The sequence below is a fragment of the Pristiophorus japonicus genome, chromosome 10, assembly GCF_044704955.1.
Source record: "Pristiophorus japonicus isolate sPriJap1 chromosome 10, sPriJap1.hap1, whole genome shotgun sequence".
NCBI classification, from domain to species: Eukaryota; Metazoa; Chordata; class Chondrichthyes; family Pristiophoridae; genus Pristiophorus; species Pristiophorus japonicus.
The window spans coordinates 110,636,176-110,652,876 of record NC_091986.1 but is presented as its reverse complement, the minus strand read 5'-3'; the positions used below and the strand labels follow the sequence as shown (position 1 = coordinate 110,652,876).

Here is a 16,701-nt window from a genome sequence, read left to right as displayed (position 1 = left end):
ACCTTTTATGTCACACCTTGTTAAATGCCTTCTGGAAGTCCAAATACACCACATCCAATGGTTCCCCTTTATCCACCCTGTTCGTTACATCCTCAAAGAATTCCAGCAAATTTGTCAAAAATGACTTCCCCTTCATACATCCATGCTGACTCTGCCTGACCAAATTTTGCTTTACCTAATGACCTGCTACTGCTTCTTTAATAAAGGACTCCAACATTTTCCCAACCACAGATATTAGGCTAACTGTCTATAGTTTCCTGCTTTTTGTCTGCCTCCTTTTTTAAATAGGGACATTACATTTGCAGTTTTCAAATCAGCTGGGACCTCCCCAGAATCCAGGGAATTTTGGTAAATTACAACCAATGCATCCACAATCCCTGCCGTTACTTCTCTTCAGACCCTAGCATGCAAGCCATCAGGTCCAGGTGATTTATCTGCCTGTAGTCCCATTATCTTCTCTTGAGATGTTTGGTGGCTGTATCACCTTTGGTTGCAAGATCTCCCTGTAAACATCCCCATATATGGTTTTATGCCTACTTTAGCATGAATTCAAAGCATAAATTTGAAAATCATGCCTTGCTTCGTTCATATTTTGTGCTTATCTGTTGTTTTCCATGTGTAAACTGTATGATAACCTGATCGATTTTTTTCAAACAAGTACAAAATGCTACTTTGCTTAAAGCTGCTAACTGTTCCTATTGTGTGATATTTTGTTAAATTTCAAATATTTCCTGGGCTTGAGGGCCTGAAGATCAAAGAAACTCGTGCTTTCTGTGCGATCATGCTATGAGCTTGTGATCCACACTCGCTCTGTGCCTCACAGTCCTCCGAAGGTCATCCCCCCTCATGCAACCATCTCCTGACTTACAAAGACGCAATTTTTCTTTAATTACCTAACGTTTTGAATTGATCACAAGGGATATTCGCTATCGTATATAGTGATTGAACTTCTTGACCATTATAAATCTTTATTCTGCAAATAACCACTAAAATGTATAGTAACTGAAAAGGTGATTATGTGCCTATATTACAGTAAATGAATCAGCTTCACATATGTCCAATCTTAACATCTGTAATATCTGTACTATAAACAGTTAATGTCTCCAATTTAACATTTTGAGTGGATATTAAATGTTACTGTTTAATGGTCATGAGTTCCGTCAGGAGGGTTCTTATGAAGAACATAAGTTCCCTCATTCCCTTATTTCAGTCAGTGTACTTTATCCATTAGACACACTTAATTGAATTGATTTCTTTTCCTCTTTTAATGGAGAATGTAAATAAACAATTCGCTATTCAATACCGAAATGGTCCGATATGAGAATCATTTAATTATCCGCTTGGAGAAAGTGATTGAACTAATCTGTAGCAAGAGTTTTATGGTCACAATGACATTTTAGCAGGAAGGGGAAACTAAAATGCACGAAGAAAATTCTGCTGTGAGTTGTTAATGATTTGTGCCGTCAGGAATGAAAAGCTCTTTTCATTAATCCAAAGCATGTGATGTAGTAGTTTGAAGGGAAAGTCGAAGTGAAGTACTGGGCTCCTCATTCTGCAGTGAGCCAAGATAAGAGGAGCCCACCCAGAAATATGTCTCTCTTGCTTCTTTGCCTTCTGAGTTTTTGCAAACACTCCTTTCAACAGTTTCCCCGAGCATGTACTTCTGCAGACATACTCATCAGGAAGGAGTGTTGTCCAGTTTGGAATAGAGATGGGTCTTCCTGTGGGGAGCTCTCTGGAAGAGGATCATGTCAAGATGTTTTAATAACTGATGCTCCACATGGACCTCAGTTCCCATTCTCGGGGGTGGATGATCGTGAAAACTGGCCATCTGTCTTTTACAACAGGACTTGTCAGTGCAACAATAACTTCATGGGCTTCAATTGTGGAGACTGTAGGTTTGGATTTATGGGTGCTAATTGCACAGAACAACGAATGTCTATCAGGAAAAATATATTTGACCTAACCACGACAGAGAAGGACCAGTTTCTTGCCTATCTCAATCTAGCTAAATATACCATCAGTCAGGACTATCAGATCGCCACAGGAACATATGCACAGATGAACAATGGTTCAAATCCCATGTTCAGAGACATAAGTGTCTATAATCTGTTTGTTTGGATGCACTACTATACATCTAGAGATGCTTTGCTGGGTGAGTCGAAAGTTTGGACGGATATTGATTTTGCCCATGAAGGTCCGAGTTTCCTGACGTGGCATAGAGCTTTTATATTGCTGTGGGAAAATGAACTCCGGAAGATTGTACGTGATGCCAACTTTACCATTCCATATTGGGACTGGAGAGATTCAGAAAACTGTGATGTTTGTACTGATGAGTATATGGGGGGCCGCCATTCCACCAACCCTAACCTTCTCAGCCCTGCAACCATCTTTTCTGCGTGGCAGGTACTGTAAAAGAACTCAATCTTTTATTTGCACATTTCTCCAATGAAGGAGAAATTATTTTAAAGTTATTCTGTACATAATTATATTGGTGAAATATTGTTATTATTTGTTAAGAGTATATTCTTCTTTCTCTTCTGTTCCTAAGGTTGCATGTGGCATTCCATTTTTTACACTGCCTTTTGTATCCAGCAGACGTGTTTTTATGTGGACACGTCATTTACCTGACTCTCAACTTCCTACCGAAATGGGAGATGCACTGTGGGGGCTTGTCACTCCACTCCTGTTGGATATGAGTAATTTGTTAGATGTCAACCCAGTGTTCAGGGACTGGAACTCTGGTCTCCACTCACCGGGACCGTCTGGAATGGGACTCAAACCCATAACTTTCAGACTCAGAGGCAGGAATGCTACCACTGAGCCAAGGCTCACTCCCTCTTAAAAGTATATTGAAGACTCTTGAATACCTGATTATTTTTCTGGGTGCGTAGTGCTAATTTCTTAAAGTTGTAATGTGTATTATATATATATTAAATAATAATTGTATCAGGTATATTATTGCTGAAAGCAAGCTGATTACTCTAGCTCACTTTTACAGGACCTCAAAGATGTAGAATACCTAATCTCTGTCTTCCTCCCACAATTTTCAGGCTTTTAAAACTTAGCATCACCTAATCAATTTGTGATGATTTACTTGCTTTTATCTTTTAGCCTTCTGGTCATGAACCTTCATCTTAGTTTCCCAATTTTGATAAAATATTCAATATGGACACTAATAATGTTTCCTAAGTTAAAACACTTCACTTCAAAAAACTTTATTTGGCTGTAAAGTGCTTGGGGATGCCCTGAGGTTGTGGAAGGCATGAAGGATCATCAAAATAGCTGTGGAATTGTGAAAACTGAAATATAGTGAAGTACAGTTTGACCTGTTCTAGTGCACAGTCTCACTCTTAACAGTCATCAGACAACATTTTTAGGGAACCACGGAGGATGGCTCACTTTGAAATTAGTAGGTTTGTAAATTTACAATTTAGTAAACTGTAATTTTCATAGAAAGATTGATTGGTGCTGTGGCTGCTTGTATTCTATGTGCCAGCCATCATATTGGATCGGGTGACTTTTATTCCACATGTAGGCTGACAACACCCAGCTCTACCTCACCACCACCTTTCAACCCCTCCACTCTCTAAATTGTCAGACTGCTTATCGGACATCCAGTACTGGATTTCCTCCAAATAAATATTGGGAAGACCAAAACCATTGTCTTTGAACCCACCACAAACTCCGTTCCCTAGCCAACGACTCCATCCCTCTCCAAGAACTGTGAGGCAAAAAACAAACTGTTCAGAACCTTCTTGTCATATTTGACCCCAGATAACCACATAACCGCTTCATCACTAAGACCGTCTATTTCCACCTCCGTAACATCGCCGAACTCCGTTTCTACCTCAGCTGCTGAAACCCTCCTCCATGTCTTGACCATTCCAACACACTCCTGGCTGGCTTCCCATCTTCCACCCTCCATAAACTTAAGCTCATTAAAAAAATCGGCTGTCCATATCCTAACTCGCGCCAAGTCTCTTTTGCCCATCATCCCTGTGCTTGCTGATCTACATTGGCTCCCAGTTCAGTAACGCCTCGATTTTGAAACGCTCATCCTTGTTTTCATATGTCTCCATGGCCTCACCCCATCCTATCTCTAACCTTCTACAGTCCTACAACCCTCCGAGATATCTGCACTGCTCCGATTCTGGCCTTTTGTGCATCCCCAATTTTAATCGCTGCACCACTGGCGGCCGTGCAATTAGCTGCCAAAGCCTTAAACCTCTCGACTTCTCCTCCTTTAAGATGCTGCTTTAAATCTACCTTTATGACCAAGCTTTTGGTCATCTGCCTTAATATCTCCTTATGTGGCTTGGTGTCAAATTGTGTTTAATAACACTCCTGGAGCAGGAGGAGCAGCAAGGAAGAAACCTGTAGCTGCTGGCAGAAGAGAACGAAGAAGGGGAGATAACAAGAGAACTTACACCACACAGGTATTCCTTAACTGTGGAGCAGTGTGTCCGGCATCTCCACTTAACACGGGAAGCTGTGACTGAACTATGTCACCTGATGCAGCACCAGCTGTAGCCCAGTTCCAGGGCATACACATCACTCTCAGTGCCTATAAAGGTCACTGCGGCACCAGATTTCTACATCTCAGGGTCATTCCAAGCTACAACATGTGGCATCAGCAACATTAGTTAATTTACAGGTCATTGCCGCATTAGACAGGTCACATATGCCCTCCTCACTAAGCGTAACTGATTTATCACCTTCCCAATGGAGCCAGCAAAACAAGGAAGAAGGGCTTCGCCATAATCTCCCAAGTGCAGGGCATAGCCATATGTGCTCTATACAAAGACCTTAACATCTATATTAACAGGATGAGCTTCCACTCCTCGACTGTCCAGCTGGCGTGTGACCACAGGTAGTGGATCTTGCACACTTGTGCCCGGTTTCCTGGTAGTAGTCATGATCAATGTTCCCCCTAATTTTAAATTTGGGTGTGTGGCCCCATTCAAAGTTTCGACTCAGCGTGGAATTTCATATTGAAAAAGCCGGTCCAGGGCTGCACTGACCAGCAGACACCTCTGCAACTGTGGAACTTAGAGGAAACGTTGGTCATGATGTTTTTATCTTGTATGTCTTCTCTCTTCCAACCAGACAATCATGTATCAGGCTGCCTCTTTAGTGACAAGGGGCATCTCCTGACCACCTGGCTCATGACACCTATCAGGAACATGAGAAACACTGAGGAATGCTCCAATAAAAGCCACAACTCAATCAGAACTCTGATAAAGCAAATTATTGACCTGCTGCCTGGACAGGTCTGGAGGCATCCTTTAGTACAGCCCCAAGAGAGTCTCCAGATTTGTTGTGATCTGCTGCATGCTTCATAAGGGAGAAACCATTGGTGTCACCTCAGGAAGAAGAACTGAAAGCGGTAGAGGATGAGCAGAAAGTTGATGATGAACAAGAAAAACAAGGACAAATAACGCTGTCAAAGCTCTACCTAACAAATCATAGGTGAACAGTGGCATTGATGTAACCCCCCACCCCTTCATCAATGCACCACCAGTCGCTCCCACCAGCATGCCCACTCCTTAAACCCAGCAGATGAATGCCCTCATAATGTACATCAACAAAAAGCAAATAAATTGCTGGACATAATAAAACAGTTCATAATAGTTAATTTCCAAAACAATTACAAGGAAGTTTGAAACCTATAAATCACACTTGTGCAAATCCCTGGTGCCTGTCTTCCGTGCTTGTTTGCCTATTCTGGTGCTAATAGCGGGTACTTCCTCAGTGGCTACAGTATGGGAGTTGGAAGGCTGCTTGAGATGCTGTAGTGAGTGACTTCAAGGAGCTCTGGCCTTCGAGAGCATGGTTGCAGACTACAGCATCTCCATGGTGGCTGTGGCACTTTGTCTCAGCTAGCTGTCTGACATCAACATGCGCACTGGTTGAGAGGTTGGCAAGGGATCAGCAATTCTACAAACCTGAGAGGCAACAGCAGAGAATATTCAGGGTCAAGATGTCAACCTGCATGTCTTTAAAACTGGTTTCATGCTGCCTAGTGTATTTTTAATTGCTCTTTTTGCAATCTTTACATGGATCTTTGAGCAATTTTGATTTTAACAAGCTTTCATATGGCCTAATACATTATTAGTGTGCAATTGGACAGGTTAAATGTGCGTATGCCTGATTATTTAGCATGAAGCCATGCTGAAGCAGCCTTTATTGCTCTTGGATTTTTTTTTTAATTGGGTAAAGTTTAAATTAAAATTGCTTTCAATTTCTGCCAAACTCTCATGCATTATTTTATTTAATGAGACTAGCTGGGCTCAGAATTTAGAAAACTACACATCTAAATATGAAATAAGGCAGCTGTCTGGTTTATATTGATCTGCACTGTAAAGAAAAGTGTCAGTCTTTCTAGGTTTATTCACGTTTCCTTCCATTGGCCTTGACTGTTTCATTCATAAAGATGTCAATGAAAGCTATTGTTATCCTATACCTCGGAGGCATTGGTGACATTGAAGCAGGATTCTCCATGGTAACTGTTTGAAAAGAGAAAATGTAATTTTCAGATGTGACATTTTGAAAAGTGGAATAGAAAATTGCATGTAAGATTTGCAAAGGAGTGGATGAAGAAGTAACAAAAGATATTCAGACAATGTTTTATAGAACCTTAGAAGGTGGCCACAGGAGATGAGTATTTTTGAATGATTTGAACTTTTGTGTTGCACCCAATTCCAGGAAATGTGAAACTGCTTGGGGTCAGGGTAGAGAACTGATACTAGATATGGCTGTGGCGGTGTTATGTTATTGGCCGTAATCCTAAGGTATGGATTAATTATCTAGACAGTATGGTCATGATTTTGCCAGCATCAGCAGACAGAGTAGGTGGCAGGTCATCTGTGAAATTTAAAATGATTGACATCGGATCAGGAATCCGCTGTCAAAACTTGCACACCTGCATTTCCCGATGTTGGGTCTGCCAGCAGACCGGACAGACAGTGGCAGAGGACCAAATTCAAATCATTAGTGGCTTGTTTACAGCTACTTAACAATGCTTTTTGAATTTGACTGGTTGCCCACCGGTTTCCCATTCTGCCTAGAATGCATCTGTGAAGCTGAGGTGGGAGTTTACTCACCATTGAAACAGCTGATGAGTTGACAGCTACAAATGTCAAGACAAAGCTCCCATCTGATTGAGAAATATTCCCTCAGCCAGTAGCTTCTCCAAACTGCATTTTTATTAGAGATTCAGAATTTCATGTATTCAACCAGCATTGTAACCCATGTATAATCTGACCTAAGTTGTACACTGTGAGAACAATGACCACTAGGTGGTGAACTTGTGGGAGACATTCCTAACCTTGACCTTCAGGTATAAAAGGGGAAGCTCCACCCACTTCCTTCACTTGAGTGCTAAGGAATAAAGGACAGGTCACAGACTGACCTTCTCTCAAGCATGGGCCTCGTGTGCATTTATACTGTATAGTAAGGACATATCAATGGCGACGAGAAAGTGTGATTTAAACCACGCGAGCATGGCCACTAGCAGAACAGATGAGAGGTACTGTGTTAAGGAATGGTTGGGACAGAGATTCAACATTGTTAGAGCAGCACACAGTTCTCCAGACAGACAAGGGCAATCGGGCATGCCCCAACATGTAGTCGAACCCAGAGGGGGAGTTCGACAGAGATAATGACAAGCTGAACGGCAATTCACGCCGTTACAAGGGACAATGCAGCCAGTAATGGGGCCATCAACACCTGTTAATGGTGCACTCAAGGACAATCACAGGGGCAGTCAGGGACGATCGACTGCAAGGGACCTTTTGTTTCCAACAACAGCTCATGTTGGAGGTGGGGAGGCATACACTCAGCCGGAGTTTGCAGAGATGAGCAAAATACCTGCAGAAACTGCAGAAATGAACGTTGGGGGAAATCGCTGGAAGCTGAAGTTCAGCGAGTTCATGTGGAGCACGTATACAGTTCAAACACCAGGACGCCACCGATAATGATGAAAATGCTCCTCAATGGCATCCCAGTATCAATGGAGCTAGACACGGGGGCCAACCAGTCCCTGATGGGTATCAAACAGTTCGACAAGTTGTCGGCGTTCAAGGTCAGGAGGCCAAAATTATCGTCGATTGACGCACAGCTACGGACATACACAAGGGAGGTCATTCCGGTGCTAGGCAGCGCCACGGTAGTCATGATCCACAAAGATTCGGAGAACTGGTTGCCACTCTGGATTGTCTCAGGGGATGGTCCCGCACTACTGGGAGGAGTTGGCTCGCTGGAAATGAGGCAATGTCTATGCAATTTTCTCTGTGGAGCGAGTATCATGCTCACAGATCCTGGACAAATTTGACTCATTATTTCAACCCAGCATTGGCACTTTCATGGGGGCCAAGGTAGTGATTCACATAAACCCAGACATCAGGCCAGTACACCACAAGGCCAGAGCGGTGCCGTACGTGATGCGGGAAAAGATAGAAGACGAATTAGACCGCCTGCTGAGAGAAGGCATCATCTCGCCAGTCGAAGTGGGCGAGCCCGATTGTGCCGGTGCTCAAGGCGGATGGGTCAGTCAGGATATGTGGTGATTACAAGGCCACCATCAATCGGGTGTCAGTCCAAGACCAGTAGCCGCTACCGAGAGCGGAGGACCTCTTTGCGACACTATCCGGGGGAAAACTTTTTTCAAATTTGGACCTGACCTCAGCTTACATGACCCAGGAGCTGGCGAGTGAGTCGAAGAAGCTGACCACCATCACGACACACAAGGGATTGTTTGAGTACAACAGATGTCTGTTCGGGATTCGCTCGGCCGCCGCGATCTTCCAACGAAATATGGAAAGCCTCCTCAAGTCAATTCCAGGGACGGTGGTTTTTCAGGACGACATCCTCATCACGGGTTACGATACTGAAGAACACCTCCACAACCTGGAGGAGGTGCTACGCAGACTGGACCGGGTAGGGCTGCGACTGAAAAAGGCGAAGTGCGTCTTCCGAGCTCCAGAGGTAGAATTCCTGGGGATGAGGGTCGCAGCAGACGAGATCAGCCCTACTGCGTCCAAGACGGAAGCAATCCAGAGAGCACCCAGACCCCGTAACACGACGGAGCTGCGTTCGTTCCTGGGGCTCCTGAACTATTTTGCTAACTTTCTTCCCAAATTGAGCACGCTGCTAGAGCCACTACACGTGCTCCTATGCAAAGGTCGTGAATGGGTCTGTGGGAACAGCCAGGAAAGGGCTTTTAATAGAGGGCGCAATTTGGTATGTTCTAACAATCTGTTAACGCTATATGACCCATGTAAGAAACTTGTGTTAACGTGCGATGCGTCGTCCTATGGTGTCGGGTGTGTGTTGCAGCATGTCAATGCCAAGGGTCAGTTACAGCCGGTAGCTTATGCCTCCAGAAGTCTGTCCCAGGCAGAAAGGGGCTACGGGATGGTAGAAAAGGAGGCGCTTGCATGTGTATATGCGGTAAAGAAAATGCACCAGTACCTATTTGGCAGGAAATTTGAGCTGTCGACAGATCACAAACCCCTAACGTCCCTTTTGGTCGACAACAAGGCCATAAATGCAAACACATCGGCCCGCATAAAGAGGTGGGCACTCACGTTAGCCGCCTATGACTATACAATTCGGCAAGACCGGGCACCGAAAACTGCGCCGATGCACTCAGCAGGCTCCCACTAGCCACCACTGAGGGGGCTACAGAGCATGCTGCTGAGATGGTCATGGCTGTTGAAGCTTTCGGAAGCGAAGGCTCACCCGTGACAGCCCATCAGATTAAAGTCTGGACAAATAGAGACCCGCTATTGTCTCTAGTCAAGAAATGTGTCCTGAATGGGGACTGGGCAGCCATGTACGGGGCATGCCCTGAGGAATTTAAACCATTTCACAGGCACAGGGACGAACTCTCAATTCAGGCTGATTACCTATTGTGGGGAAACCGCGTAGTCACGCCCCAGATGGGCAGAGAGGTGTTCATCAGAGAACTCCACAATGAGCACCCGGGCATTGTCATAATGAAGGCAATTGCCAGGTCACACGTTTGGTGGCCAGGGATAGACACAGATCTGGAATTTTGTGTTCGCAGGTGCAACACGTGTGCCCAGCTGGGCAATGCACCCAGGGAAGCCCCCCTTAGCCCCTGGCCATGGCCCACCAGGCATTGGTCACGCATCCATGTGGACTACGCAGGTCCTTTCATGGGAAAAATGTTTTTGGTTGTAGTAGACGCCTACTCCAAATGGATCGAGTGTGACATTTTAAATTCAAGCACATCCTTTGCCACGGTGGAAAGTCTACGGGCAATGTTCGCCGCCCACGGTCTACCGGACATCTTGGTCAGCGACAATGGACCGTGCTTCACAAGCACTGAATTCCAGGACTTCATGGCAGACAATGGAATTAACCATGTTGGAACGACACCGTTCAAGCCGGCCTCAAACGGCCAGGCAGAACGAGCAGTGCAGCTAATCAAACAGAGGGTGCTCAGAATCCAAGGGGGTTCCCTACAAAGCCGCTTATCACGCTTCCTGTTGGCCTACAGGTCCGACCACACTCGCTCACAGGGGTTCCGCCCGCAGAGCTGCTAATGAAAAGGACGCTCAAAACCTGGTTATCACTTATACACCCCACCATGAAAGAAATTGTCGAGAGAAGGTGCCTGTCACAATATGACTACCATGACAGGAATGTGAGGGCGCGATGTATTGATGTAAATGATCCTGTTTTTGTCCTCAACTACGCTGCAGGGCCCAAATGGCTCGCAGGCACTGTGATTGCCAAAGAGGGAAATAGGATTATGGTTGTTAAACTTACCAATGGACAAATCTGCGGCAAACACGTAGATCAAACAAAAAGGAGGTTCAGCAACCCCATAGAAGAAGCAGAGGAAGAACACGATATAGAGTTCACTCCACCACAGGTGACCGAACACCGGAACCAAAGGGGGGGGAGCCCAGTAACTGTGAGCAGTCTGGATGGGCCTGAGGCACTGCAAACAGCAGACACTCAGGCCAGCGCCCAACAACCGGAGCCCCAACTCAGGCGCTCTACAAGAGAGCGTAAACCACCAGAGAGACTCAATCTGTGATCCCAATAAGAGTTTGGGGGGAGGTGATGTCATGTATTCAACCAGCATTGTAACCCATGTATAATCTGACCTAAGTTGTACACTGTGAGAACAATGACCACTAGGTGGTGAACTTGTGGGAGACATTCCTAACCTTGACCTTCAGGTATAAAAGGGGAAGCTCCACCCACTTTCTTCACTTGAGTGCTAAGGAATAAAGGACAGGTCACAGACTGACCTTCTCTCAAGCATGGGCCTCGTGTGCCTTTATACTGTGTAGTAAGGACCTATCACAGAATGCTGCAAGTCTTTACACACGTCTCCATCCAGTCTGACCTCATTACCTCTCCCACCATTGAGAGATTGCTTCTGTCTTCTCTACTTCAAATGCCATCTATTCCATTAACATGTGTGCACGTTATACTCACTCATCTTGGTCCTCAGAATCTGACCACGATCACTCCCAACACCAGCATCACCAGGCACACCAGCAGCACCAACAACCACACCAACCTTCTTTGCAATCATCTGATGCTGCACGGTTCAGAGGGCATCAGCACTCAACCAAATTGTTGCCCAGGACACCAGGGATGGCCTCTCTATGGCCACATTTAGTTCTCTTGAGGCTGTACACCCTGGCTGCTGCATGATACACCAGGTTGGCACCACCCCACACCAATAGCATAAAGCATCCCTACAATGTCCAAGCCATTCTATTCACACTCATCAGCAGTGCGATGGGGAGAATGTGCTGTTAGGTCTCACCATTCACTGGAACTCACTAAGGCACTTCCAAAAGTGCACACAAATCTGTCCAAGAATCCAAAGTGTTGAAAATAAAGATTTCAATGTTTGACAACACATTAACAGAAACTTCGCCTGAATATTGGCTAAAACACATATTGCCTATCTTTGTGTGTTGTTAGTTGGGTATGATTGGACTAGGATGAGATGAGTGTAAGGGTGGCTGGTGAGATGGGGAAGTGATAATTAGATAGAGAGGGATAGGTGGAGGTGCAAGGTAAGTTGGTGTGAGTAAGGATGTGCAGGAGTAGGGTAGGGAAGGCAGAGTATGGGATGTGTTGAGTGGTACAAGAGATGAGGTGTGTGGCTTTGCAGTAATGTTTCGTGATTTGAGATCTTGAAAGGTTTGTGCCACTGCAGCCTGGTTCTCCTGATAACACCCCTGCTTGTGTCCTTCTGTACAATGTGCAACCAAGCTGCGTTGGTGTCCTGGGGAGACCTCTTCCGTCCATTGGAAGGGAAGAGAACCTCCCTGCGTGCTGTGACTCCCTCCATAAGCATATGGAAGGAGTTATGGGAGAGCCTGGGTGCAGCCATACATCTTTGTACAGTGCTTGTCAGTGTTTGCAGCACCTCAATGCTGTAGAACACTGACAACACAAATTACAAAGTACATTTACGCATGGACCTTTTAAGGAAACAGGCTGATGACGTGTCATAAAATGATGTCATCAGACCCACTTCCTTCAATTGGCCAGGAAACGCACTGGGCGGGCTTAACAAGCCCAATCAGGGAAAGTCATGTCAGAGGCCAGGTTGGAGACTGCAGCAGGTTTGGGACCTGCCACTGACGTCACCTGCCATGGACCCGCCAGTGTATGGAAAATCGTGGCCTATGAGTTCAAATCCCACCATGGCCGTTTGACAATTTGAATTTAATTTAAAAATTTGGAAGTTAAAAAATGGTACCAGTAAAAATATTCATGAAGCCATCAGATTGTTGTAAAAATCCTACGGGTTCATTAATGTCCTTTAGTGGCCTCCTGTCCTTAGCCGGTTGGCCTATATGACTCCTGTCCCACACTAATGTGGTTGATTGATAAATGCTCTCTGAAGTGGCCTAGCAAGCCATTCAGCACAAAGCAACTAGGGATGAGTAACAAATGCCAACTTTTCCAGTGACACACACATCCCTAGAATAAACACAAAAATTCATTCTCTGGGACTAGATGAATGCAACAGTACTAAACCAAAATAACAAATATGTTTTCACCAGTCTTTTCTATTTTACTTTCCAACATGAGAAACTGACAATATTTCTTTCAATAGCGCATCACATATTTGTTAATATTATAAAAATTTCAAATTAAGCAGCACCATTATCTAAATGTCATAACTCCATCTGGAACAGAATGGAGGAATTTTTGGTCCATATCATAGCATTAACCCTGGGATTCCTCATAGTGGGTAAATCATCATCATCATAGGCAGTCCCTCGAAATAAGGATGACTTGCTTCTACACCAAAAAGGATATTCACAGGTGTTCCAATGAAGGACCTAAAATTCCATGTCCTGAACTACATCCTGAAGGGTGGAAGATGCCTGTGCGTGGATTTTTTTAACGTGTGGTGGCCGTTACACACCAGCCACCACAAGGGCTTGACAGAGCTAGGTCTTGGTCCAGTGGCAGGGATTACCCAAGATGACTGGAGACCTGCTCTGCTTCACGGACGTAGTGCGCACACGTATCGCAGTGTGGGCTGGCCCGTGCTGCCGCTGGCCCCGAACTCACGCCTCTCCTGGGACCCGATCACGTCCCTCCACAGTCTTTAACCGCTCCTTCGCCCCAACGTCGCTGCTCCTGCTGTGTCTGCCCACGCTCCAACCACTGACCTGGACCTTGATGATGTCACTCTTCGCTGCCGTTGCAGTTCGTGCTGCTCCCTGAGGTGGCATGCCACCACGCTGCTCCCAGGCTACTGCTCGCCGCTTCTTTTATGGACCCGACCTGCCGCTGGTGTTCTTACGCAGGTCGGGACCTCCACACTGCTCCTGGGCCACTGCTCGCCACTCCTTTTTTGGCCACAGGTCCATACTGAGTGTCTACGGACCCAGGAAGGCATCGCAAAAGCTGGTTTTCAGCGCACAATGCGCATGCGCTGAAAACTGGCTTTTCCGATCTGTCAAGCTGGACAGACCTTCCGTATCTCGGGAGCGAGAACATTTGCAAGGGCAAGATTGCGGTATTTACCCATATCTTGCCCAGCAAATGTCCTTAAAACTCTTGAGCCTGATAAAAGCAGGCGCAAAGCTTACTTTTACAGGTGTAAGAGTTTTAAAATACACAAAAACATTTTAAAATAAAATTTTCAAAACACATTTTATTGTTAAAAATCCTGCCCACTATGGTAAGTTTATTTTAAACCATAATTTAAAAAACATCTAAAAAATTGGAAAAATATATATTTATTAAAATACTTAAATAACTTTAATTTAAATTAATAAAAATATGTGCTGTAGTTTTTCTATTTATTATTGGTTTGTGTGTTTTGAGGGCTGTTTCTCCTTCATAATAATGGGAACTTCAACTTAGGGAATTCCCATTATTATGAATGAGAACATACTTTACCTGATTGGCTGCCCAGAGCCATGTGACTCCAGCTCCAGGCCTGCGAACATCCTGACGTACATGTGATGTGACGTGCATGTGATGTGACTCAGAGGAGGCCTCAGGACCGGGAACTTGCGTGGGTGCAGCAGGATAAGGTAAGTGTGCATTTTTTTTAAAGTTTTTTACCTGATCGCCTGCGGGAAGCAGCCGATGGGGATTTCTGGGCCATTATTGCTTGCTAGGTGGGGAGGAATGCATGTGGCCACTGAAAAAATTTGGAAAGAAGTGAGAAAAATCTTAGAGACAGTGATGTAAGTGTTTTTTGATTGATTGAACCAATTAGGATTTTTCTGTGTGACAGACACTTTGCAAGTGAAATGAAAACTCAGTAGGTGCAACACATTTTTGATATAAAATTCTTCTGTCAGCATGTAACTGTTACACTTGAATGTGTACATCACACTTGTACTTGATTGGCCCAAATGAAATTTTTATGAAACAAAAATCGGTTACTTTTGAATAGGTATGAAATGTAACAATGAAGTGGAAAAAGCGAATAATAAAAAAATGCCAATTTAAAAAGATAACCAATATAATCACAAAATATTATTTTGTAAATCATTTTGGTTGCCATCTTTGTGGGTCAGGAGACATCCATACAAAAAGTTTCCAATATAAGGAAACATATTGAAAGATTAAATAATGCAGAATAATATAATGAAACCTACCTATACAGTTAATTTTTGTGTGTTTGCCTTTATGATAGCCCTCCAAATAAAAACTATCAGTATGTAAAATGTCTGGATGTGGAGTGGTACTGCTTCGTCAGGTCTCTGAAGGAAGAGGATCAAGATAAATAGCAGAGTCACAGAATGTACCAGTGTCATTCTTGGCATGTCACTCTGATGAACTACAACTCCCTGTATGCACTAGTGCCACTGTGTGTGTCACTCTGACAGACTACAACTCCCAGAATTCCTTTAAGGCTGCCTTTTTCTCTCCTCAAGGAAAGTGGCAATTAGAATCAGTAGCCTTGCAGTCAATTACAAAAAAATGTTTTGAATGCACACCCAGATTTTCTGACTGAACTGACAAGAAAAGAATTCTATCAGATACAGCTTTCCGATTAGAAATCAGATCTCGAAGACTATGGGGGCGAAATTCCCCTATAGTGCGCCTCCAGTTAGTGCCTCCGGGGGCCTGTTTTTGCCGAGGTGGTGGGGTGCTATGGGCTCCCGCGAAATTGCATGGGAGTTAGCAGAAGTGCAAACAGGGTAGCGCCACACCCCACTGGTAGTGTCCCGGCTCAGTTACCGCCCCCAAACGGGGTACAGGGCAATTTCGGCCCCTATGTACGAGAACACTAATCATTTTCTGGATACTATGGAGATTAGTTCATCTGTGTTTCTGGTGAAAATTACCTCAAGATTTCAAAATTCATGTTTTACATTTTTCTATATAAAATAGTTTGTTTATAGCACTCACAGCTCTTATTAATGGCTTCCAGACATGTTCATTACTGTCATTTATCAAGCCTTTACCTTCACAAGAAGGGGAAAGACGTGGGCCTTACAAACAGCAAGTCATGGAACAATCAGCAAATGACTGGCCAATTTTTGTCAATCGCAGAAAAATTCTAGGGATTATAGGCACAGAAGCATTGTGGGAGTATATAGTGCACTATCTCTATAATGGTAGCAAACTATATAGTTCCAGAATGCTTCTCTAGGATATCCCATGTTTCTCAGAGAGGTACAGGTCTCTGACAGAAAACATAGTTAAAGGCATTTCTAACACACTGTACTACAATACATGTAAGTTCAATCATGTGCTTGTAAATTTAGAGTAAGTAGAAATTTAGTCAAAAAAATAAAAATCTCTTCTGCATTCTTGGTATACAGTGAGAAATCCATATTACATATATATATATATATATATTTTTGTCAAAGGTGATTTGCAGCAGGACAGAGGATTACAACCGTCGTGAAGTTCTGTGTAGTGGCATTCCTGAGGGACCCATTCAACGTAATCCAGGAAACCAGGATCGAAATAGAACCCCAAGGCTTCCAATCTCAGCAGAAGTGGAATTTTGTTTAAGCCTGACAGAATATGAAACTCCCCCCTTTGATCAGTTTGCTAATTTTAGCTTCCGGAACACTTTGGAAGGTAATTTTTTATGTTTTTTTTTCTTTGAAAGTTGGTGTGTGTTTTAGAAAATGTGGTACCTATCTCTAGATTTGGCTTATCAAAAAACATTGTCTTTCCTGGGTAATATTGGCCCAGAAATTCCTC

General features: G+C 44.2%; 1 protein-coding gene across 6 annotated transcripts in view; it reads left to right on the top strand.

Annotated features, from left to right (window-relative positions):
• The first annotated feature begins 1,590 nt into the window (after positions 1–1,590).
• The window catches only part of tyr (tyrosinase), a 71,531-nt gene continuing 56,420 nt past the window's right edge, over positions 1,591–16,701 (top strand). For all 6 annotated transcript variants that reach the window (XM_070891471.1, XM_070891476.1, XM_070891475.1 and 3 more), the window contains exons 1-2: positions 1,591–2,406; positions 16,359–16,575. In XM_070891471.1, coding sequence (XP_070747572.1) covers positions 1,591–2,406; positions 16,359–16,575 — 1,033 coding nt within the window. The remainder of the gene's footprint in view (positions 2,407–16,358; positions 16,576–16,701) is intronic.